Source organism: Oncorhynchus clarkii, unplaced genomic scaffold, assembly GCF_045791955.1.
Source record: "Oncorhynchus clarkii lewisi isolate Uvic-CL-2024 unplaced genomic scaffold, UVic_Ocla_1.0 unplaced_contig_1474_pilon_pilon, whole genome shotgun sequence".
Taxonomy (NCBI): Eukaryota; Metazoa; Chordata; class Actinopteri; order Salmoniformes; family Salmonidae; genus Oncorhynchus; species Oncorhynchus clarkii.
In genome coordinates, this window is record NW_027258077.1 from 85001 (window position 1) to 110000 (window position 25000).

Sequence of the window (25000 nt, forward strand, 5' to 3'; positions counted from 1 at the left end):
CAGACTGGTAGTATTATACAGTGGAGACTGGTAGTATTATACAGACTGGTGGTATTATACAGACTGGTAGTATTATACAGACTGGTAGTATTATACAGACTGGTAGTATTATACAGTGGAGACTGGTAGTATTTTACAGTGGAGACTGGTGGTATTATACAGACTGGTAGTATTATACAGTGTCTATGTCACTATCCTACATTGCACTGGGGTCACAGTGCATCATGGAGTCTATCTGTCTGACCTGTGATTGGGCGTTGATGTCGGCTCCTCTCTTCAGCAGCAGTCGAGCCACTTCCTTCTGTCCGGCCAATGAGGCGATGTGGAGGGCTGTGTTCCCTTTCTGCAGGGAGAGGAGCGTTAGGATAGGAGGGTTCAGTGTGTGTGTGTGTGTTTGTGTCTGTCTATGTGTGTGTGTGTGTGTTTGTGTCTGTCTATGTGTGTGTGTGTGTGTGTGCATGTAGCAGTAGGTGTGTGTGTGTGTGTGTGTGTGTGTGTGTGTGTGTGTGTGTGTGTGTGTGTGTGTGTGTGTGTGTGTGTGTGTGTGTGTGTGTGTGTGTGTGTGTGTGTGTGTGTGTGTGTGTGTGTGTGTGTGTGTGTGTGGCAGTAGGTGTGAACAGCGTAGCCTCTATGATAACACCTTTACCAGTCACCTGTTTAAAGGTCAGGCTGCAGCCCAGCTGTCTATCAACTCCAGGTTAACATATTGGTGGCACTATGTTGTCTCCTCAGATAACTCCCCAGTAACATGTCAGATGACTCCTCAATAACATGTCAGATAACTCCTCAATAACATGTCAGATAAGTCCTCAATAACATGTCAGATAACTACTCAGTAACATGTCATATGACTCCTCAATAACATGTCCGATAACTCCTCAGTAACATGTCAGATGACTCCTCAATAACATGTCAGATAACTCCTCAATAACATGTCAGATAACTCCTCAGTAACATGTCAGATAACTCCTCAGTACCATGTCAGATCACTCCTCAATAACATGTCAGATAACTCCTCAGTAACATGTCAGATAACTCCTCAATAACATGTCAGATAACTCCTCAATAACATGTCAGATAACTCCTCAGTAACATGTCAGATGACTCCTCAATAACATGTCCGATAACTCCTCAGTAACATGTCAGATGACTCCTCAATAACATGTCAGATAACTCCTCAATAACATATCAGATAACTCCTCAGTAACATGTCAGATAACTCCTCAGTAACATGTCAGATCACTCCTCAATAACATGTCAGATAACTCCTCAGTAACATGTCAGATGACTCCTCAATAACATGTCCGATAACATGTCAGATAACTCCTAAATAAAATTTCAGATAACTCCTCAATAACATGTCAGATAACTCCTCAATAACATGTCAGATAACTCCTCAATAACATGTCAGATAACTCCTCAGTAACATGTCAGATGACTCCTCAATAACATGTCTGATAACATGTCAGATAACTCCTCAATAACATGTCAGATAACTCCTCAATAACATGTCAGACAAGTCCTCAGTAACATGTCAGATAACTCCTCAATAACATATCAGATAACTCCTCAATAACATGTCAGATAACTCCTCAATAACATGTCAAATAACTTCTTAATAACAATTCCGATAACTCCTCAATAACATGTCAGATCACTAGAAGTGTCAGTAAAGAGCTGGCTGCTAACTTATTGAGGGGTGAGAGGTGTGTGAATCAGAAGTGTGGCTTAATTAAATAATAATAATAATAATAAGCCTATAAGCCATTTAGCAGACGTTTTGTATCAAAAGTGACTTACAGTAAGTAGTGTGTGCACACATTTCCGTTCGCAAGACCCCAGTGGTGATTGAATTGAGTGCAGGGTAAAGAGTGAGGGGGGTGAGAGACGAGGGGGCGAGGGGGTAAGGAGGGCGAGAGGCGAGGGGTGGTGAGAGATTCCCTGGAGGTTGTTTATGGTAGTTGGCGGCTAAAGAGCATGCCCTGTCACCTGAGAACCCCACTGGATCAGGTAACACACACCCTGCCAGGGAGACTGATATTCTGGTCTGACACTGCTATACTGTACCTCTCTCTCTCTCTAACTCTCTCTCTGTCTCTCTCTCTCTGTCTCTCTCTGTCTCTGTACCTCTCTGTCTCTCTCTCTCTCTCTCCATCGCTCTCTCTCTGTCTCTCTCTCTCTCTCTCTCTCTCTCAACGCCCAGATGGAGTGGGATTCCTAGCAGTGATTTAGACTTTAGAGACACTGATATCCTGCTTTCATCCTCTCTCTCCCGCCATACCTCCCTCTTCTGAGTACTAGAGAGTATAAATGGCCTCTCTCCACCGTTCTCTCTCTCTCTCTCTCTCCAACCCTGTTTCAATTCATTTCAAAGGGCTTTATTGGCATGGGAAACATATGTTAACGTTGCCAAAGCAAACGGAATAGACAAAAAACAAAAGTGAAATAAACAAGAGAAACATCAGTAAACATTACACTCACAAAAGTTTTAAAAGAATATAGACATTATAGACATTTTAGACATTTTAAATGTTATATTATTGGCTATGTACAGTGTTGTAAACAATGTGCAAGTAGTTGAAGTATGACAGGGAAAATAAATAAACAGGTAAATAAATACAGGCTATATTTAGAATGTTGTTTGTGTTCCACTAGTTGCCCTTTTGTCATGGCAACGGGCCAAACATCTTGCTGCTGTGATTGGACACTGCGATATTATTGTCCCGGGGGAGCTTAGAGGGAACATTGGTTCAGGTTATTGAGAAGTAATTTAAAAAACAGATTTGTTTCAATTATTCAATTGGAATTTGGGGTTTACTTCCTGACATTTACTTCCTGTACCTTAGTGGCAGAGTCGACGGCGGAGCCTCTCTCCAGTAGTTCTTCCACCAGGTCCTCATGGCCCTCCTTAGCTGCCAGGTGCAGCGCATTCAGACCGTTCTGGAACAGAGAAACACAGGTCTCAGGTCAGCGTATTAAACATAAAAACGAAGGCATTCAGACCGTTCTATGACCAGAAACACAGGTCTCAGGTCAGTGATATAAACATAAAAACGAAGGCATTCAGACTGTTCTATGACCAGAAACACAGGTCTCAGGTCAGCGTATTAAACATAAAAACGAAGGCATTCAGACCGTTCTATGACCAGAAACACAGGTCTCAGGTCAGTGATATAAACATAAAAACGAAGGCATTCAGACTGTTCTATGACCAGAAACACAGGTCTCAGGTCAGTGTTATAAACATAAAAACGAAGGCATTCAGACCGTTCTATGACCAGAAACACAGGTCTCAATGATATAAACATAAGAACTAATGCCAAAATATAACCTTGTTCCCTTTATAGTGCACTACTTTTGACCCTTCTATAACAGAGAGAGAGAGAGAGAGACAGGCCTGGAGTCAGTTGATAAACATAAAAACTAAGGCATTCAAACCGTTCTATGACAAGAAACACAGATCTCAGGTCAGTGATATAAACATAAGAACTAAAAATGTAACCTTGTTCCCTTTTAGTGCACTACTTTTGACCAGGGCCCCATAGGGTTCCATTTGGGAGACAACCTGAGTCAGTTAGACGGTAACACGAGAACCGAGATATTCAGCCCGTCCCACAACAACAAACACAGGTCACTTCTGTGTATTTATTTTTTTATCAGGACGATATTTGACTGTGTTATTGTTTTATTGGGGGTTCTGTTTGCGCTTGAAAGACCAATCAAAAACCTTTAAAAAGTTGAAACGTAAGTCAGGATTTCCTGACACCGGATGTCGACAAAGTCAAACTGAATCAAGTGGAACGGTTGTCTATCCCATTCAACGAGAGGAAACGATCAGACGTCCTTCTCACCTCAGCTCGTGTGTATCGGACTGTTACCTAGCAACGGGTACTTCTTAAAACATGTCTGACATACAACATAAACAATCCCCCCCCCCCCCCAAAAAAAAAGATAACAGCGTAGGATTTTTAAATAAGTAGCAACAGTCCAAACCCACACGGAGAAAATCCGTTGTAAAACATAACAGGTGAGCGATTCTGCTTAAACAGCAACGAGGAAACATCCTCTGGTCAGCTTAGACTCAACAGCTAATATGGTCTATTAGCAACACAAGGGAGATGACTCATTGGAGATCCGTGTTTCGTACACAACAGGCATTCAGACAGACCAATGAGACGACAAGAGGAGACACAGATCTGAGGTCAGTTACAAGCATAAGAACCAATAGGCATTCAGACAGACCAATGAGACGACAAGAGGAGACACAGATCTGAGGTCAGTTAACAAGCATAAGAACCAACAGGCATTCAGACAGACCAATGAGACGACAAGAGGAGACACAGATCTGAGGTCAGTTAACAAGCATAAGAACCAATAGGCATTCAGACAGACCAATGAGACGACAAGAGGAGACACAGATCTGAGGTCAGTTAACAAGCATAAGAACCAACAGGCATTCAGACAGACCAATGAGACGACAAGAGGAGACACAGATCTGAGGTCAGTTACAAGCATAAGAACCAACAGGCATTCAGACAGACCAATGAGACGACAAGAGGAGACACAGATCTGAGGTCAGTTAACAAGCATAAGAACCAACAGGCATTCAGACAGACCAATGAGACGACAAGAGGAGACACAGATCTGAGGTCAGTTACAAGCATAAGAACCAACAGGCATTCAGACAGACCAATGAGACGACAAGAGGAGACACAGATCTGAGGTCAGTTAACAAGCATAAGAACCAACAGGCATTCAGACAGACCAATGAGACGACAAGAGGAGACACAGATCTGAGGTCAGTTACAAGCATAAGAACCAACAGGCATTCAGACAGACCAATGAGACGACAAGAGGAGACACAGATCTGAGGTCAGTTACCAAGGCATTCGGATCGATGATCAAAGGTAACACAGAGCAGGTCATGAAATTACATAGAGCGTCAACACTGGGCTCCCGAGTGGCGCAGCGGTCTATAAGGCACTGCATCTCTAGTGCTAGAGGCGTCACTACAGACACCCCGGTTCGATTCCAGGGTGTATCACAACCGGCCCGTGATTGGGAGACCCATAGGGCAGCGCCATCATTGTAATTAAGAATTTGTTCTTAATTAACTGACTTTGCCTAGTTAAATAAAGGTTAACATGACAACAACAACCTAACTTGTGACCCCTATGGGACTCCCAATTATGGCCGGATGTGTTACAGCCTGGAATCGAACCAGGGACTGTAGTGACACCTCTGGCATAGGCTTATTATTCCGTTTTGGCTCTAAATCTCTACGACGTCACATTTAGCCAATTCAACCTAACAGCTGTGTTGCTGCAGCTTCTTTGTTGTAATCCCGCACAGATCCTGGATCAGTTGTATACTCAACAGCGCAAGTCTTTGTTGTAATTACGGCACAGATCCTGGATCAGTTGTATACACACAAGATGTCAACATGGCTCAGGTAGCTAGCTACATGCACTGATAACTGAAGACAAGGATAATATACGTACAGCTGTTGTAAAGGATAACACACACACACACACACGCACACACACGCACACACACACACACACACACACACACACACACACACACATCACCTCGTCCTCGTCTTCATCCATCCTGTCGTGTGTAGCCAGAGGAGCGAGAGGAATCCCAGCCCTCTCCTCCTCCTCCAGACTATCCCTCTTTCTCCTCCACCTGACTATCTCACTTCTAATCTCTTCTCCTCTATTCTTTATCTTCCTTTCTCTCTCTTTCTTCTGTTCTGGTACTCTCTTCTTCTTCTGGTCTGGTAATCTCTTCTTCTTCTTCTGGTCTGGTAATCTCTCCTTCTTCTGTTCTGGTAATCTCTTCTTCTTCTGTTCTGGTACTCTCCTTCTTCTTCTGGTCTGGTAATCTCTTCTTCTTCTGGTCTGGTACCTTCTTCTGGTCTGGTAATCTCTCCTTCTTCAGGTCTGGTAATCTCTCCTTCTTCTGTTTTGGTAATCTCTTTTTCTGGTCTGGTAATCTCTTCTTCTTCTGGTCTGGTACCTTCTTCTTCTTCTGTTCTGGTAATCTCTTCTTCTTCTGGTCTGGTACCTTCTTCTTCTTCTGTTCTGGTAATCTCTTCTTCTTCTGGTCTGGTACCTTCTTCTTCTTCTGTTCTGGTAATCTCTTCTTCTTCTGTTCTGGTAATCTCTTCTTCTTCTGGTCTGGTAATCTCTTCTTCTTCTGGTCTGGTACTCTCTTCTTCTTCTGTTCTGGTAATCTCTTCTTCTTCTGTTCTGGTAATCTCTTCTTCTTCTGGTCTGGTACTCTCTTCTTCTTCTGGTCTGGTACCTTCTTCTGGTCTGGTAATCTCTCCTTCTTCTGGTCTGGTAATCTCTCCTTTTTCTGTTCTGGTAATCTCTTCTTCTGGTCTGGTACTCTCTTCTTCTTCTGTTCTGGTACTCTCTTCTTCTTCTGGTCTGGTACTCTCTTCTTCTTCTGGTCTGGTAATCTCTCCTTCTTCTGGTCTGGTAATCTCTCCTTCTTCTGGTCTTCCAGAGGTTTGGATGTTAAGAGTCCTGTCTGCCTCCTCCTGCCCCCCCTGCGGGCTCTCTCAGTCGGGTTGAGAGAGGAGCTACTGTCCCTCCTGGCTGGTCCTGGAGCCTTCTATGCCGCTGTAGTAAAGAGAGGTGTTCCTATCCCCTTATCCCTTTCTCTGTTCATCCACCCCCCCCCCCTCACCAATTCCAAAGCCCCCCTCAACTTGGCAGTGGCTCGTACACACACACCACACACACACCACACACACCACACACACACCACACACACTCACACACAAAAACACACACGCACGTACACACACACACACACACACACACACACACACCACACACACACCCACACACACAGAAAAACACACACGCACGTAGACACACACACACACACACACACACACAGAAACACACACGCACGTACACACACAGTGAGTCGTTCAAATGCCAAAGAGCCATGGGGTACGGGCTTTCTGCACTGTCATAGAGACTACCAAGGACACACACATTTAGAAGCTTCTGAAAATGTCAAGGGAAAAGTAGTAGCCTGCATTCCGGACAGGGGCCATAGAGTTTGATAGAGCACACACAGTGTGTTAGAGTCGCCTGGAAGGAGGAGGTGTGTCTCAGAAAGGAGAACACGGGCCATAGAGTTTGATAGAGCACACACAGTGTGTTAGAGTCACCTGGAAGGAGGAGGTGAGTCTCAGAAAGGAGAACACGGGGCCATATAGTTTGATAGAGCACACACAGTGTGTTAGAGTCGCCTGGAAGGAGGAGGTGTGTCTCAGAAAGGAGAACACGGGGTCATAGAGTTTGATAGAGCACACACAGTGTGTTAGAGTCACCTGGAAGGATGAGGTGTGTCTCAGAAAGGAGAACACGGGGCCATAGAGTTTGATAGAGCACATACTTAGAAAGCTTCAAAGAGCAAAGATGAGCCTCAGCTGAAAACACTCTGTCAGGTCAACTCAGTCATGATCATGTGACACACCATGCCCTTTCATTGGCCAGCAGTTCAATATCAGGTTTCAAATACCTGGTCATTTCTGTACCAGGAAATGGAGTGCAACCAAATATATCTCAGTTTCCAGGGACGGATCTGGTTGGTCCCCATTGACATAAACTTAGATGGCAGAAATGTTGTGGACAGTCCATGGTTCAAATAGTATTTCAGATATTCCAAATAATTTGTGGCTGATTCATAGACACATATTAAGCCCTGACTTGGACTAAAAAGCATTCTCCATAGAGATTCTCTACTGAAAGTGCTTTTAAGAACAGGACCGTGTGTAATCTGTGTCTGGGAAACTGGCCCCAAGCATTAAGAACAGGACTAGGACTAATCTGTGTCTGGGAAACTGGCCCCAAGCATTAAGAACAGGACTAGGATTAATCTGTGTCTGGGAAACTGGCCCCAGCATTAAGAACAGGACTAGGACTAATCTGTGTCTGGGAAACTGGCCCCCGCATTAAGAACAGGACTAGGACTAATCTGTGTCTGTGAAACTGGCCCCAGTATTAAGAACAGGACTAGGACTAATCTGTGTCTGGGAAACTGGCTCCAAGCATTAAGAACAGAACCATGTGTAATCTGTGTCTGGGAAACTGGCCCCAGCATTAAGAACAGGACTAGGACTAATCTGTGTCTGGGAAACTGGCCCCAGCATTAAGAACAGGACTAGGACTAATCTGTGTCTGGGAAACTGGCCCCAGCATTAAGAACAGGAATAGGACTAATCTGTGTCTGGGAAACTGGCCCCAGCATTAAGAACAGGACCATGTGTAATCTGTGTCTGGGAAACTGGCCCCAAGCATTAAGAACAGGACTAGGACTAATCTGTGTCTGGGAAACTGGCCCCAAGCATTAAGAACAGGACTAGGACTAATCTGTGTCTGGGAAACTGGCCCCAGCATTAAGAACAGGACTAGGACTAATCTGTGTCTGGGAAACTGGCCCCAAGCATTAAGAACAGGACTAGGACTAATCTGTGTCTGGGAAACTGGCCCCAAGCATTAAGAACAGGACTAGGACTAATCTGTGTCTGGGAAACTGGCCCCAGCATTAAGAACAGGACTAGGACTAATCTGTGTCTGGGAAACTGGCCCCAAGCATTAAGAACAGGACTAGGACTAATCTGTGTCTGGGAAACTGGCCCAAAGCATTAAGAACAGGACTAGGACTAATCTGTGTCTGGGAAACTGGCCCCAGCATTAAGAACAGGACTAGGACTAATATGTGTCTGTGAAACTGGCCCCAGCATTAAGAACAGGACTAGGATTAATCTGTGTCTGGGAAACTGTCCCCAAGCATTAAGAACAGGACTAGGACTAATCTGTGTCTGGGAAACTGGCCCCAGCATTAAGAACAGGACTAGGACTAATCTGTGTCTGGGAAACTGGCCCCAAGCATTATTAAGAACAGGACCAGGACTAATCTGTGTCTGGGAAACTGGCCCCAAGCATTAAGAACAGGACTAGGACTAATCTGTGTCTGGGAAACTGGCCCCAGCATTAAGAACAGGACTAGGACTAATCTGTGTCTGTGAAACTGGCCCCAGCATTAAGAACAGGACTAGGACTAATCTGTGTCTGGGAAACTGGCCCCAGCATTAAGAACAGGACTAGGACTAATCTGTGTCTGGGAAACTGGACCCCGCATTAAGAACAGGACTAGGACTAATCTGTGTCTGGGAAACTGGCCCCAGCATTAAGAACAGGAATAGGACTAATCTGTGTCTGGGAAACTGGCCCCAGCATTAAGAACAGGACCATGTGTAATCTGTGTCTGGGAAACTGGCCCCAAGCATTAAGAACAGGACTAGGACTAATCTGTGTCTGTGAAACTGACCCCAGCATTGAGAACAGGACTAGGACTAATCTGGGTCTGGGAAACTGACCCCAGCATTGAGAACAGGACTAGGACTAATCTGGGTCTGGGAAACTGGCCCCAGCATTAACAACAGGACTAGGACTAATCTGTGTCTGGGAAACAGACACCAGCATTGAGAACAGGACTAGGACTAATCTGTGTCTGGGAAACTGGCCCCAGCATTAAGAACAGGACTAGGACTAATCTGTGTCTGGGAAACAGACACCAGCATTGAGAACAGGACTAGGACTAATCTGGGTCTGGGAAACTCGCCCCAGCATTAACAACAGGACTAGGACTAATCTGTGTCTGGGAAACAGACACCAGCATTGAGAACAGGACTAGGACTAATCTGTGTCTGGGAAACTGGCCCCAGCATTAAGAACAGGACTAGGACTAATCTGTGTCTGGGAAACTGGCACCAGCATTAAGAACAGGACTAGGACTAATCTGTGTCTGGGAAACTGACCCCAGCATTGAGAACAGGACTAGGACTAATCTGGGTCTGGGAAACTGGCCCCAGCATTAAGAACAGGACTAGGACTAATCTGTGTCTGGGAAACTGGCACCAGCATTAAGAACAGGACTAGGATTAATCTGTGTCTGGGAAACTGGCCCCAGCATTAAGAACAGGACTAGGACTAATCTGTGTCTGGGAAACTGGCCCCAGCATTAAGAACAGGACTAGGACTAATCTGTGTCTGGGAAACTGGCCCCAGCATTAAGAACAGGACTAGGATTAATCTGTGTCTGGGAAACTGGCCCCAAGCATTAAGAACAGGACTAGGATTAATCTGTGTCTGGGAAACTGGCCCCAAGCATTAAGAACAGGACTAGGACTAATCTGTGTCTGGGAAACTGGCACCAGCATTAAGAACAGGACTAGGATTAATCTGTGTCTGGGAAACTGGCCCCAGCATTAAGAACAGGACTAGGACTAATCTGTGTCTGGGAAACTGGCCCCCGCATTAAGAACAGGACTAGGATTAATCTGTGTCTGGGAAACTGGCCCCAGCATTAAGAACAGGACTAGGACTAATCTGTGTCTGGGAAACTGGCCCCAAGCATTAAGAACAGGACTAGAATCACAATAACACCCTATGGAACCAATAGAACCACAATAACACCCTATGAAACCAATAGAACCACTATAACTCCCTATGGAACCAACAGAACCACAATAACACCCTATGGAACCAATATAACCACAATAACACCCTATGGAACCAATAGAACCACTATAACACCCTATGCCAGTAGTTTTATAAACCAATGGAATGGGGTCCCCTGCCCTATGGAACCAATAGAATCAGGTATTTTATGTTTGTGGGATGTTTTACAGCTTTCCATGATAGACCTACTCTGGTCACTCTCTAACACACAGACCTCTCTAACACACAGAGACCTCTCATAACACACAAAGAGACCTCTCTAACACACAGAGCTAACACACAGAGACCTCTCTAACACACAGAGAACTCTCTAACACACACAATGACCTCTCTAACACACACAGAGTCCTCTCTAACAGACAGAATCCTCTCTAACAGACAGAATCCTCTCTAACACACACAGAGACCTCTCTAACACACATAATCCTCTCTAACACAAACATAGACCTCTCTAACACACAGAGACCTCTCTAACACACACAGATACTTCTAAGACACATAATCCTCTCTAACACACATAATCCAACTCTAACACAAACAGAGACCTCTAACACACACAGAGACCTCTCTAATACACACAGAGACCTCTAACACACACATAGAACTCTCTAACACACAGAGACGTCTCGAACACACAAAGAGACCTCTCTAACACACACAGAGACCACTCTAATACACACAGAGACCTCTAACACACACATAGACCTCTCTAACACACAGATACCTCTCTAACAAACACATAGACCTCTCTAACACACAGATACCTCTCTAACAAACACAGAGACCTCTCTAACACACACAGAGAACTCTCTAACACACAGAGAGAACTCTCTAACACACAGAGAGAACTCTCTAATACACACAGAGTCCTCTAACACACAGAGAGAACTCTAACACACACAGAGACCTCTCTAACACACACACACACACACAGGGCACACACAGGGCACACACACACACACACACACACACACACATAGACACACACACACAGGGCACACACACCAGACTTAATCCCCTGTCCTGTGAGAGAGGGACAAACAGATCCCTGTATCCATCTCACCACCTGGCTTATTCATTTAGCTAATGTACTAGCCTACAGCACACACACACACACACACACACACACACACACACACACACACACACACACACACGCACACACACAGGTGATCTCTGATCCTTTGACCGAGCAGATCACATGGCAGGCTGACTTGACCGAGCAGCACGATATGTCCACCTACCACCGGCAGGCGGAGAGATTACGGTAACAACCCTTCTTGGTACCAGGTAGAACCCCTCTTTGCTTTGAAAAAAGGGTTCTACCTGGAACCAAAAAGGGGGTTCCTCAAAAGAGGTTCTCCTATGGGGACAGCAGAACCCTTTAGGGGTGTTAAGAGTGTACCACACACACACACGCACACACACACACACACACACACACACACACGCACACACACACACACACACACACACACACACACACATCAACTGCAGGGTACAGTAGGTCCTGTACTGAATAACAATGTAGTTTGGGGCCTCCCGGGTGGCGCAGTGGTCTAGGGCACTGAACCACAACAATACCACAATAATACCAGAGTCTCTGTGCCTCCAGAGACTCTGGGTTCGAGCCCGGGCTCTGTCGCAGCCGGCCGCGACCGGCAGGTCCGTGGGGCGACGCACAATAATACCAGAGTCTCTGTGCCACCAGAGACTCTGGGTTCGAGCCCGGGCTCTGTCGCAGCCGGCCGCGACCGGGAAGTCCGTGGGGCGACGCACAACCTAGCGGCGTCCGGGGTTAGGGAGGGTTTGGTCGGTAGGGATATCCTTGTCTCATCGCGCACCAGCGACTCCTGTGGCGGGCCCGGGCGCAGTGCGCGCTAACCAAGGTCGCCAGGTGTACGGTGTTTCCTCCGACACATTGGTGCGGCTGGGTTGGATGTGCGTTGTGTCAGGAAGCAGTGCGGCTTGGTTGGGTTGTGTTTCGGAGGACGCATTTCTCTCTGCCGAGTCCGTACGGGAGTTGTAGCGATGAGCCAAGACTGAAAACTACCAATTGGATACCATGAAACTAGGGAGTAGAAAGGGGGCAAAAAAAAAGCTATGTAGTTTGACACACGATAATGAAAGTTTGATGTTTTCTGATTGACTGATGAAACAGAGGCTATATGGGTCCCAATCAGCACCCTATTCCCTATATAGTGCACTACTTTAGACCAGAGCCCTATGGCACCCTATTCCCTATATAGTGCACTACATAAGAGAGGAAGGGGGACAAATAAAAGACGGTAAGAGAGGAAGAGGGACAAATAAAAGACTGTAAGAGAGGAAGAGAGACAAATAAAAGACTGTAAGAGGGGAAGAGGGGAAGAGGGACAAATAAAAGACTGTAAGAGGGGAAGAGGGGAAGAGGGACCAATAAAAGACTGTAAGAGAGGAAGAGGGACAAATAAAAGACTGTAAGAGAGGAAGAGGGGCAAATAAAAGACTGTAAGAGAGGAAGAGAGGAAGAGGGGCAAATAAAAGACTGTAAGAGAGGAAGAGGGGCAAATAAAAGACTGTAAGAGAGGAAGAGAGGAAGAGGGACAAATAAAAGACTGTAAGAGAGGAAGAGGGGAAGAGGAACAAATAAAAGACTGTAAGAGGGGAAGAGGGGAAGAGGGACAAATAAAAGACTGTAAGAGGGGAAGAGGGGAAGAGGGACAAATAAAATACTGTAAGAGAGGAAGAGGGACAAATAAAAGACTGTAAGAGGGGAAGAGGGGCAAATAAAAGACTGTAAGAGAGGAAGGGGGCAAATAAAAAACAGAAAGAGAGGAAGAGGGGCAAATAAAAGACTGTAAGAGAGGAAGAGGGGCAAATAAAAGACTGTAAGAGAGGAAGAGAGGAAGAGAGGAAGAGGGGCAAATAAAAGACTGGAAGAGAGGAAGAGGGACAAATAAAAGACTGTAAGAGAGGAAGAGGGACAAATAAAAGACTAAGAGAGGAAGAGGGACAAATAAAAGACTGTAAGAGAGGAAGAGGGGCAAATAAAAGACTGTAAGAGAGGAAGAGAGGAAGAGGGGCAAATAAAAGACTGTAAGAGAGGAAGAGGGACAAATAAAAGACTGTAAGAGAGGAAGAGGGGCAAATAAAATACTGTAAGAGAGGAAGAGAGGAAGAGAGGAAGAGGGGCAAATAAAAGACTGGAAGAGAGGAAGAGGGGCAAATAAAAGACTAAGAGAGGAAGAGGGACAAATAAAAGACTGTAAGAGAGGAAGAGGGACAAATAAAAGACTGTAAGAGAGGAAGAGAGGAAGAGGGGCAAATAAAAGACTGTAAGAGAGGAAGAGAGACAAATAAAAGACTGTACGAGAGGAAGAGGGACAAATAAAAGACTGTAAGAGAGGAAGAGAGGAAGAGGGGCAAATAAAAGAGTGTAAGAGAGGAAGAGGGGCAAATAAAATACTGTAAGAGAGGAAGAGAGGAAGAGAGGAAGAGGGGCAAATAAAAGACTGGAAGAGAGGAAGAGGGGCAAATAAAAGACTAAGAGAGGAAGAGGGACAAATAAAAGACTGTAAGAGAGGAAGAGGGGCAAATAAAAGACTGTAAGAGAGGAAGAGAGGAAGAGGGGCAAATAAAAGACTGTAAGAGAGGAAGAGAGACAAATAAAAGACTGTACGAGAGGAAGAGGGACAAATAAAAGACTGTAAGAGAGGAAGAGAGGAAGAGGGGCAAATAAAAGAGTGTAAGAGAGGAAGAGGGGCAAATAAAAGACTGTAAGAGAGGAAGAGAGGAAGAGGGGAAAATAAAAGACTGTAAGAGAGGAAGAGGGGCAAATAAAAGACTGTAAGAGAGGAAGAGAGGAAGAGGGACAAATAAAAGACTGTAAGAGAGGAAGAGGGGAAGAGGGACAAATAAAAGACTGTAAGAGAGGAAGAGGGACAAATAAAAGACGCTAAGAGGAGAAGAGGGACAAATAAAAGACTGTAAGAGAGGAAGAGGGACAAATAAAAGACTGTAAGAGGGGAAGAGGGGCAAATAAAATACGCTAAGAGGGGAAGAGGGACAAATAAAAGACTGTAAGAGGGGAAGAGGGACAAATAAAAGACTGTAAGAGGGGAAGAGGGGAAGAGGGACAAATAAAAGACTGTAAGAGAGGAAGAGGGGCAAATAAAAGACTGTAAGAGAGGAAGAGAGGAAGAGAGGAAGAGGGGCAAATAAAAGACTGGAAGAGAGGAAGAGGGACAAATAAAAGACTGTAAGAGAGGAAGAGGGGCAAATAAAATACTGTAAGAGAGGAAGAGAGGAAGAGAGGAAGAGGGGCAAATAAAAGACTGGAAGAGAGGAAGAGGGGCAAATAAAAGACTAAGAGAGGAAGAGGGACAAATAAAAGACTGTAAGAGAGGAAGAGGGACAAATAAAAGACTGTAAGAGAGGAAGAGGGGCAAATAAAAGACTGTAAGAGAGGAAGAGAGGAAGAGGGGCAAATAAAAGACTGTAAGAGAGGAAGAGAGACAAATAAAAGACTGTACGAGAGGAAGAGGGACAAATAAAAGACTGTAAGAGAGGAAGAGAGGAAGAGGGGCAAATAAAAGAGTGTAAGAGAGGAAGAGGGGCAAATAAAAGACTGTAAGAGAGGAAGAGAGGAAGAGGGGAAAATAAAAGACTGTAAGAGAGGAAGAGGGGCAAATAAAAGACTGGAAGAGAGGAAGAGAGGAAGAGGGACAAATAAAAGACTGTAAGAGAGGAAGAGGGGAAGAGGGACAAATAAAAGACTGTAAGAGAGGAAGAGGGACAAATAAAAGACTAAGAGAGGAAGAGGGACAAATAAAAGACGCTAAGAGGGGAAGAGGGACAAATAAAAGACGCTAAGAGAGGAAGAGAGGAAGAGGGACAAATAAAAGACTGTAAGAGAGGAAGAGAGACAAATAAAAGACGCTAAGAGGGGAAGAGGGGAAGAGGGACAAATAAAATACGCTAAGAGAGGAAGAGGGACAAATAAAAGACTGTAAGAGAGGAAGAGGGGAAGAGGGACAAATAAAAGACTGTAAGAGAGGAAGAGGGGCAAATAAAATACGCTAAGAGGGGAAGAGGGACAAATAAAAGACTGTAAGAGAGGAAGAGGGACAAATAAAAGACGCTAAGAGGGGAAGAGGGGAAGAGGGACAAATAAAAGACTGTAAGAGAGGAAGAGGGACAAATAAAAGACTGTAAGAGAGGAAGAGAGACAAATAAAAGACGCTAAGAGGGGAAGAGGGGAAGAGGGACAAATAAAAGACTGTAAGAGGGGAAGAGGGGCAAATAAAATACGCTAAGAGGGGAAGAGGGACAAATAAAAGACGCTAAGAGGGGAAGAGGGGAAGAGGGACAAATAAAAGACTGTAAGAGGGGAAGAGGGGCAAATAAAATACGCTAAGAGGGGAAGAGAGGAAGAGAGACAAATAAGACGCTAAGAGGGGAAGAGGGACAAATAAAAGACTGTAAGAGAGGATGAGAGACAAATAAAAGACTGTAAGAGAGGAAGAGGGACAAATAAAAGACTGTAAGAGAGGAAGAGTGACAAATAAAATACGCTAAGAGGGGAAGAGGGACAAATAAAAGACTGTAAGAGGGGAAGAGAGACAAATAAAAGACGCTAAGAGGGGAAGAGGGGAAGAGGGACAAATAAAAGACTGTAAGAGGGGAAGAGGGGCAAATAAAATACGCTAAGAGGGGAAGAGGGGAAGAGGGACAAATAAAAGACTGTAAGAGGGGAAGAGGGGCAAATAAAATACGCTAAGAGGGGAAGAGAGGAAGAGAGACAAATAAAAGACTGTAAGAGAGGAAGAGTGACAAATAAAATACGCTAAGAGGGGAAGAGAGACAAATAAAAGACTGTAAGAGAGGAAGAGGGACAAATAAAAGACTGTAAGAGAGGAAGAGTGACAAATAAAAGACGCTAAGAGGGGAAGAGGGGAAGAGAGACAAATAAAAGACTGTAAGAGAGGAAGAGGGACAAATAAAAGACTGTAAGAGAGGAAGAGAGACAAATAAAAGACGCTAAGAGGGGAAGAGGGACAAATAAAAGACTGTAAGAGAGGAAGAGGGACAAATAAAAGACTGTAAGAGAGGAAGAGTGACAAATAAAATACGCTAAGAGGGGAAGAGGGACAAATAAAAGACTGTAAGAGAGGAAGAGAGACAAATAAAAGACTGTAAGAGGGGAAGAGGGGCAAATAAAATACGCTAAGAGGGGAAGAGGGGAAGAGGGACAAATAAAAGACTGTAAGAGGGGAAGAGGGGCAAATAAAATACGCTAAGAGGGGAAGAGGGGAAGAGGGACAAATAAAAGACTGTAAGAGGGGAAGAGGGGCAAATAAAATACGCTAAGAGGGGAAGAGAGGAAGAGAGACAAATAAAAGACTGTAAGAGAGGAAGAGTGACAAATAAAATACGCTAAGAGGGGAAGAGGGGAAGAGGGACAAATAAAAGACGCTAAGAGGGGAAGAGAGACAAATAAAAGACTGTAAGAGGGGAAGAGGGACAAATAAAAGACTGTAAGAGAGGAAGAGAGACAAATAAAAGACTGTAAGAGGGGAAGAGAGGAAGAGAGACAAATAAAAGACTGTAAGAGAGGAAGAGTGACAAATAAAATACGCTAAGAGGGGAAGAGGGACAAATAAAAGACTGTAAGAGGGGAAGAGGGGAAGAGGGACAAATAAAAGACTGTAAGAGGGGAAGAGGGGAAGAGGGGCAAATAAAATACGCTAAGAGGGGAAGAGAGGAAGAGAGACAAATAAGACGCTAAGAGGGGAAGAGGGACAAATAAAAGACTGTAAGAGAGGATGAGAGACAAATAAAAGACTGTAAGAGAGGAAGAGGGACAAATAAAAGACTGTAAGAGAGGAAGAGGGGAAGAGGGACAAATAAAAGACTGTAAGAGAGGAAGAGGGACAAATAAAAGACTGTAAGAGAGGAAGAGGGACAAATAAAAGACTGTAAGAGGGGAAGAGGGGAAGAGGGACCAATAAAAGACTGTAAGAGAGGAAGAGGGACAAATAAAAGACTGTAAGAGAGGAAGAGGGGCAAATAAAAGACTGTAAGAGAGGAAGAGAGGAAGAGGGGCAAATAAAAGACTGTAAGAGAGGAAGAGGGGCAAATAAAAGACTGTAAGAGAGGAAGAGAGGAAGAGGGACAAATAAAAGACTGTAAGAGAGGAAGAGGGGAAGAGGAACAAATAAAAGACTGTAAGAGGGGAAGAGGGGAAGAGGGACAAATAAAAGACTGTAAGAGGGGAAGAGGGGAAGAGGGACAAATAAAATACTGTAAGAGAGGAAGAGGGACAAATAAAAGACTGTAAGAGGGGAAGAGGGGCAAATAAAAGACTGTAAGAGAGGAAGGGGGCAAATAAAAAACAGAAAGAGAGGAAGAGGGGCAAATAAAAGACTGTAAGAGAGGAAGAGGGGCAAATAAAAGACTGTAAGAGAGGAAGAGAGGAAGAGAGGAAGAGGGGCAAATAAAAGACTGGAAGAGAGGAAGAGGGACAAATAAAAGACTGTAAGAGAGGAAGAGGGACAAATAAAAGACTAAGAGAGGAAGAGGGACAAATAAAAGACTGTAAGAGAGGAAGAGGGGCAAATAAAAGACTGTAAGAGAGGAAGAGAGGAAGAGGGGCAAATAAAAGACTGTAAGAGAGGAAGAGGGACAAATAAAAGACTGTAAGAGAGGAAGAGGGGCAAATAAAATACTGTAAGAGAGGAAGAGAGGAAGAGAGGAAGAGGGGCAAATAAAAGACTGGAAGAGAGGAAGAGGGGCAAATAAAAGACTAAGAGAGGAAGAGGGACAAATAAAAGACTGTAAGAGAGGAAGAGGGACAAATAAAAGACTGTAAGAGAGGAAGAGAGGAAGAGGGGCAAATAAAAGACTGTAAGAGAGGAAGAGAGACAAATAAAAGACTGTACGAGAGGAAGAGGGACAAATAAAAGACTGTAAGAGAGGAAGAGAGGAAGAGGGGCAAATAAAAGAGTGTAAGAGAGGAAGAGGGGCAAATAAAATACTGTAAGAGAGGAAGAGAGGAAGAGAGGAAGAGGGGCAAATAAAAGACTGGAAGAGAGGAAGAGGGGCAAATAAAAGACTAAGAGAGGAAGAGGGACAAATAAAAGACTGTAAGAGAGGAAGAGGGGCAAATAAAAGACTGTAAGAGAGGAAGAGAGGAAGAGGGGCAAATAAAAGACTGTAAGAGAGGAAGAGAGACAAATAAAAGACTGTACGAGAGGAAGAGGGACAAATAAAAGACTGTAAGAGAGGAAGAGAGGAAGAGGGGCAAATAAAAGAGTGTAAGAGAGGAAGAGGGGCAAATAAAAGACTGTAAGAGAGGAAGAGAGGAAGAGGGGAAAATAAAAGACTGTAAGAGAGGAAGAGGGGCAAATAAAAGACTGTAAGAGAGGAAGAGAGGAAGAGGGACAAATAAAAGACTGTAAGAGAGGAAGAGGGGAAGAGGGACAAATAAAAGACTGTAAGAGAGGAAGAGGGACAAATAAAAGACGCTAAGAGGAGAAGAGGGACAAATAAAAGACTGTAAGAGAGGAAGAGGGACAAATAAAAGACTGTAAGAGGGGAAGAGGGGCAAATAAAATACGCTAAGAGGGGAAGAGGGACAAATAAAAGACTGTAAGAGGGGAAGAGGGACAAATAAAAGACTGTAAGAGGGGAAGAGGGGAAGAGGGACAAATAAAAGACTGTAAGAGAGGAAGAGGGGCAAATAAAAGACTGTAAGAGAGGAAGAGAGGAAGAGAGGAAGAGGGGCAAATAAAAGACTGGAAGAGAGGAAGAGGGACAAATAAAAGACTGTAAGAGAGGAAGAGGGGCAAATAAAATACTGTAAGAGAGGAAGAGAGGAAGAGAGGAAGAGGGGCAAATAAAAGACTGGAAGAGAGGAAGAGGGGCAAATAAAAGACTAAGAGAGGAAGAGGGACAAATAAAAGACTGTAAGAGAGGAAGAGGGACAAATAAAAGACTGTAAGAGAGGAAGAGGGGCAAATAAAAGACTGTAAGAGAGGAAGAGAGGAAGAGGGGCAAATAAAAGACTGTAAGAGAGGAAGAGAGACAAATAAAAGACTGTACGAGAGGAAGAGGGACAAATAAAAGACTGTAAGAGAGGAAGAGAGGAAGAGGGGCAAATAAAAGAGTGTAAGAGAGGAAGAGGGGCAAATAAAAGACTGTAAGAGAGGAAGAGAGGAAGAGGGGAAAATAAAAGACTGTAAGAGAGGAAGAGGGGCAAATAAAAGACTGGAAGAGAGGAAGAGAGGAAGAGGGACAAATAAAAGACTGTAAGAGAGGAAGAGGGGAAGAGGGACAAATAAAAGACTGTAAGAGAGGAAGAGGGACAAATAAAAGACTAAGAGAGGAAGAGGGACAAATAAAAGACGCTAAGAGGGGAAGAGGGACAAATAAAAGACGCTAAGAGAGGAAGAGAGGAAGAGGGACAAATAAAAGACTGTAAGAGAGGAAGAGAGACAAATAAAAGACGCTAAGAGGGGAAGAGGGGAAGAGGGACAAATAAAATACGCTAAGAGAGGAAGAGGGACAAATAAAAGACTGTAAGAGAGGAAGAGGGGAAGAGGGACAAATAAAAGACTGTAAGAGAGGAAGAGGGGCAAATAAAATACGCTAAGAGGGGAAGAGGGACAAATAAAAGACTGTAAGAGAGGAAGAGGGACAAATAAAAGACGCTAAGAGGGGAAGAGGGGAAGAGGGACAAATAAAAGACTGTAAGAGAGGAAGAGGGACAAATAAAAGACTGTAAGAGAGGAAGAGAGACAAATAAAAGACGCTAAGAGGGGAAGAGGGGAAGAGGGACAAATAAAAGACTGTAAGAGGGGAAGAGGGGCAAATAAAATACGCTAAGAGGGGAAGAGGGACAAATAAAAGACGCTAAGAGGGGAAGAGGGGAAGAGGGACAAATAAAAGACTGTAAGAGGGGAAGAGGGGCAAATAAAATACGCTAAGAGGGGAAGAGAGGAAGAGAGACAAATAAGACGCTAAGAGGGGAAGAGGGACAAATAAAAGACTGTAAGAGAGGATGAGAGACAAATAAAAGACTGTAAGAGAGGAAGAGGGACAAATAAAAGACTGTAAGAGAGGAAGAGTGACAAATAAAATACGCTAAGAGGGGAAGAGGGACAAATAAAAGACTGTAAGAGGGGAAGAGAGACAAATAAAAGACGCTAAGAGGGGAAGAGGGGAAGAGGGACAAATAAAAGACTGTAAGAGGGGAAGAGGGGCAAATAAAATACGCTAAGAGGGGAAGAGGGGAAGAGGGACAAATAAAAGACTGTAAGAGGGGAAGAGGGGCAAATAAAATACGCTAAGAGGGGAAGAGAGGAAGAGAGACAAATAAAAGACTGTAAGAGAGGAAGAGTGACAAATAAAATACGCTAAGAGGGGAAGAGAGACAAATAAAAGACTGTAAGAGAGGAAGAGGGACAAATAAAAGACTGTAAGAGAGGAAGAGTGACAAATAAAAGACGCTAAGAGGGGAAGAGGGGAAGAGAGACAAATAAAAGACTGTAAGAGAGGAAGAGGGACAAATAAAAGACTGTAAGAGAGGAAGAGAGACAAATAAAAGACGCTAAGAGGGGAAGAGGGACAAATAAAAGACTGTAAGAGAGGAAGAGGGACAAATAAAAGACTGTAAGAGAGGAAGAGTGACAAATAAAATACGCTAAGAGGGGAAGAGGGACAAATAAAAGACTGTAAGAGAGGAAGAGAGACAAATAAAAGACTGTAAGAGGGGAAGAGGGGCAAATAAAATACGCTAAGAGGGGAAGAGGGGAAGAGGGACAAATAAAAGACTGTAAGAGGGGAAGAGGGGCAAATAAAATACGCTAAGAGGGGAAGAGGGGAAGAGGGACAAATAAAAGACTGTAAGAGGGGAAGAGGGGCAAATAAAATACGCTAAGAGGGGAAGAGAGGAAGAGAGACAAATAAAAGACTGTAAGAGAGGAAGAGTGACAAATAAAATACGCTAAGAGGGGAAGAGGGGAAGAGGGACAAATAAAAGACGCTAAGAGGGGAAGAGAGACAAATAAAAGACTGTAAGAGGGGAAGAGGGACAAATAAAAGACTGTAAGAGAGGAAGAGAGACAAATAAAAGACTGTAAGAGGGGAAGAGAGGAAGAGAGACAAATAAAAGACTGTAAGAGAGGAAGAGTGACAAATAAAATACGCTAAGAGGGGAAGAGGGACAAATAAAAGACTGTAAGAGGGGAAGAGGGGAAGAGGGACAAATAAAAGACTGTAAGAGGGGAAGAGGGGAAGAGGGGCAAATAAAATACGCTAAGAGGGGAAGAGAGGAAGAGAGACAAATAAGACGCTAAGAGGGGAAGAGGGACAAATAAAAGACTGTAAGAGAGGATGAGAGACAAATAAAAGACTGTAAGAGAGGAAGAGGGACAAATAAAAGACTGTAAGAGAGGAAGAGGGGAAGAGGGACAAATAAAAGACTGTAAGAGAGGAAGAGGGACAAATAAAAGACTGTAAGAGAGGAAGAGGGACAAATAAAAGACTGTAAGAGAGGAAGAGGGGCAAATAAAAGACTGTAAGAGGGGAAGAGAGACAAATAAAAGACTGTAAGAGAGGAAGAGGGACAAATAAAAGACTGTAAGAGAGGAAGAGAGACAAATAAAAGACTGTAAGAGAGGATGAGAGACAAATAAAAGACTGTAAGAGAGGAAGAGAGGAAGAGGGACAAATAAAAGACTGTAAGAGAGGATGAGAGACAAATAAAAGACTGTAAGAGGGGAAGAGGGACAAATAAAAGACTGTAAGAGAGGATGAGAGACAAATAAAAGACTGTAAGAGGGGAAGAGGGACAAATAAAAGACTGTAAGAGAGGATGAGAGACAAATAAAAGACGCTAAGAGGGGAAGAGGGGAAGAGGGACAAATAAAAGACTGTAAGAGGGGAAGAGGGGCAAATAAAAGACGCTAAGAGGGGAAGAGGGACAAATAAAAGACTGTAAGAGGGGAATAGGGGCAAATAAAAGACTAAGAGAGGAAGAGGGACCAATAAAAGACGCTAAGAGGGGAAGAGGGGCAAATAAAATACTGTAAGAGGGGAAGAGGGACAAATAAAAGACTGTAAGAGGGGAAGAGGGGAAGAGGGACAAATAAAAGACTGTAAGAGAGGAAGAGAGACAAATAAAAGACTGTAAGAGGGGAAGAGGGGAAGAGGGACAAATAAAAGACTAAGAGAGGAAGAGGGACCAATAAAAGACGCTAAGAGGGGAAGAGGGGCAAATAAAATACTGTAAGAGGGGAAGAGGGACAAATAAAAGACTGTAAGAGGGGAAGAGGGGAAGAGGGACAAATAAAAGACTGTAAGAGAGGAAGAGAGACAAATAAAAGACTGTAAGAGGGGAAGAGGGACAAATAAAAGACTGTAAGAGGGGAAGAGGGACAAATAAAAGACTGTAAGAGGGGAAGAGGGGAAGAGGGACAAATAAAAGACTGTAAGAGGGGAAGAGGGACAAATAAAAGACTGTAAGAGGGGAAGAGGGGAAGAGGGACAAATAAAAGACTGTAAGAGAGGAAGAGGGACAAATAAAAGACTGTAAGAGAGGAAGAGAGACAAATAAAAGACTGTAAGAGAGGAAGAGGGGCAAATAAAAGACTGTAAGAGAGGATGAGAGGAAGAGGGACAAATAAAAGACTGTAAGAGAGGAAGAGGGACAAATAAAAGACTGTAAGAGGGGAAGAGGGGCAAATAAAAATATGTGGATTAAAGAGCAATATTACTCTCCCAGGATTACCAAGAGGGAGGATTACGACAGAGAGGAGAGTTGGGCCTTTTATTAAAGGGATAGAGGTTGAAGGGGGACATACACACACACACACACAGAGACAGGGGAACACACACACACAGAGAGACAGGGGAACACACACACACACACACACAGAGACAGGGGAACACACACACACACACACACACAGACAGGGGAACACACACACACACACACACACAGAGACAGGGGAACACACACACACACACACACAGAGACAGGGGAACACACACACACAGAGAGACAGGGGAACACACACACACACACACACAGAGACAGGGGAACACACACACACACACACACACACACAGACAGGGGAACACACACACACACACACACACAGAGACAGGGGAACACACACACACACACACACACAGAGACAGGGGAACACACACACACACACACACACAGAGAGACAGGGGAACACACACACACAGAGAGACAGGGGAACACACACACACAGAGAGACAGGGGAACACACACACACACACACACACAGAGACAGGGGAACACACACACACACACACACAGAGAGACAGGGGAACACACACACACAGAGACAGGGGAACACACACACACACACACACACACAGAGACAGGGGAACACACACACACACACACACAGAGAGACAGGGGAACACACACACACAGAGAGACAGGGGAACACACACACACAGAGAGACAGGGGAACACACACACACACACACACACAGAGACAGGGGAACACACACACACACACACACAGAGACAGGGGAACACACACACACAGAGAGACAGGGGAACACACACACACACAGAGACAGGGGAACACACACACACACACACACACACACACACAGAGACAGGGGAACACACACACACACACTCACACACACAGAGACAGGGGAACACACACACACACACACACAGAGACATGGGAACACACACACACACACACACACACAGAGACAGGGGAACACACACACACACACACAGAGACAGGGGAACACACACACACACACACACACACACAGAGACAGGGGAACACACACACACACAGGCTCAAGGGCACACAGAGACACACAAAGCCTGTCATTGCCCGAATAGGGATAAGAATGAGATGAATCACTGACCATTAGAAAAAAACGCTAGTTTGGATAAAATATCATTCATCACTATGGAGATCACATCATGATCGTTAATCACTATGGAGATTACATCATGATCATTAATCACTATGGAGATCACATCATGATCATTAATCACTATGGGGATTACATCATGATCATTAATCACTATGGAGATCACATCATGATCATTAATCACTATGGAGATTACATCAGGATCATTAATCACTATGGAGATTACATCATGATCATTCATCACTATGGAGATCACATCATGATCATACATCACTATGGAGATCACATCATGATCATTAATCACTATGGAGATCACATCATGATCATTAATCACTATGGGAATTACATCATGATCATTAATCACTATGGAGATCACATCATGATCATTAATCACTATGGAGATTACATCAGGATCATTAATCACTATGGAGATTACATCAGGATCATTCATCACTATGGAGATTACATCATGATCATTCATCACTATGGAGATTACATCAGGATCATTAATCACTATGGAG

General features: G+C 44.1%; 1 protein-coding gene across 1 annotated transcript in view; it reads right to left on the minus strand.

Moving 5' to 3' along the window:
• The window catches only part of LOC139395229 (ankyrin-2-like), a gene marked incomplete at its 3' end in the record, with an annotated part of 83482 nt that extends 77739 nt beyond the window's left edge, over positions 1-5743 (minus strand). The window contains exons 1-3 of the mRNA XM_071142876.1: positions 5592-5743; positions 2842-2940; positions 245-343 (exon numbers count right to left, since the gene is read on the minus strand). Coding sequence (XP_070998977.1) covers positions 245-343; positions 2842-2940; positions 5592-5612 — 219 coding nt within the window. The remainder of the gene's footprint in view (positions 1-244; positions 344-2841; positions 2941-5591) is intronic.
• Between the last annotated feature and the right edge of the window lie 19257 nt (positions 5744-25000).